Raw genomic sequence first — 742 nt, 5'->3', positions numbered from 1 at the left:
TCTATCTGTCGATAGTAGGTGGCTTATGTTAAAAGTTTCAGAAAGTCTTCACCACTTCCAACTCACCCGAGAGGGCTGTGAGGAACACCCATCCTTTGGTAATGTGGGCAAACTTGCGGAACTTCATTGCCTGTGCTGTAACCTGTGTGCGAATCCAAGGAAATTGAAATGAATAATGTTTTTTGAATGTGTGTGCTTGTTTTGTTCTAATAAGGAATGTGGTATCTGAAAATATGAAATATATTTACACTATTTCACCTGTACATTATTCTGTTAAGGTATAAAATTTATTTCACAGGAAAAAGATGTATATCAATATATTTCTTTTTGCTCCATTGTTCATCAGCTTTTTCCATTGACTGCTATCCATGAATATTCCCTTGAAAAATAAAGAATATATATTATAATCTGTCTCCTCCAACTCATCTGTTTTCCGCTCAACTTTTCCTTCACCCTTAAACAATGCACTTACCTGCTTGAGCTTCTGTGCTGGATAAGTGACATCAAAGGGCATTCCACAGGAAGATACTGTAGAGGACAAAGGCCATACCCAAGTGGGACATTAAGCGGTACTGCGATACTCTGGGAACATCAGAGGGGTCTTTGAAGCGATCTTCTAAACCAGATTTGACCATGTACCAGCCCAGGAGGCCCTGCAGTTGATCAATTGGCTTAATTAGAACAAATGACCTTTGGTATTTTGGGAAGAACACAAGTGAAAGTTAGAGATAATATAATATAA

The 742-nt window shown here is 38.1% G+C and overlaps 1 protein-coding gene across 1 annotated transcript in view; it reads right to left on the bottom strand.

Annotated features, from left to right (window-relative positions):
• Positions 1-742, bottom strand: part of LOC119594590 (cytochrome c oxidase assembly protein COX15 homolog) — a 6059-nt gene that overhangs the window by 2557 nt on the left and 2760 nt on the right. The window contains 3 exon segments of the mRNA XM_037943631.1: positions 67-142; positions 473-505; positions 507-653. Of these exon segments, the coding sequence (XP_037799559.1) occupies positions 67-142; positions 473-505; positions 507-653 (256 nt within the window).

Source organism: Penaeus monodon, chromosome 34, assembly GCF_015228065.2.
Source record: "Penaeus monodon isolate SGIC_2016 chromosome 34, NSTDA_Pmon_1, whole genome shotgun sequence".
NCBI classification, from domain to species: domain Eukaryota; kingdom Metazoa; phylum Arthropoda; class Malacostraca; order Decapoda; family Penaeidae; genus Penaeus; species Penaeus monodon.
The sequence above is the reverse complement of the archived record's forward strand: the minus strand, read 5'-3'. Positions and strand labels throughout refer to the sequence as shown.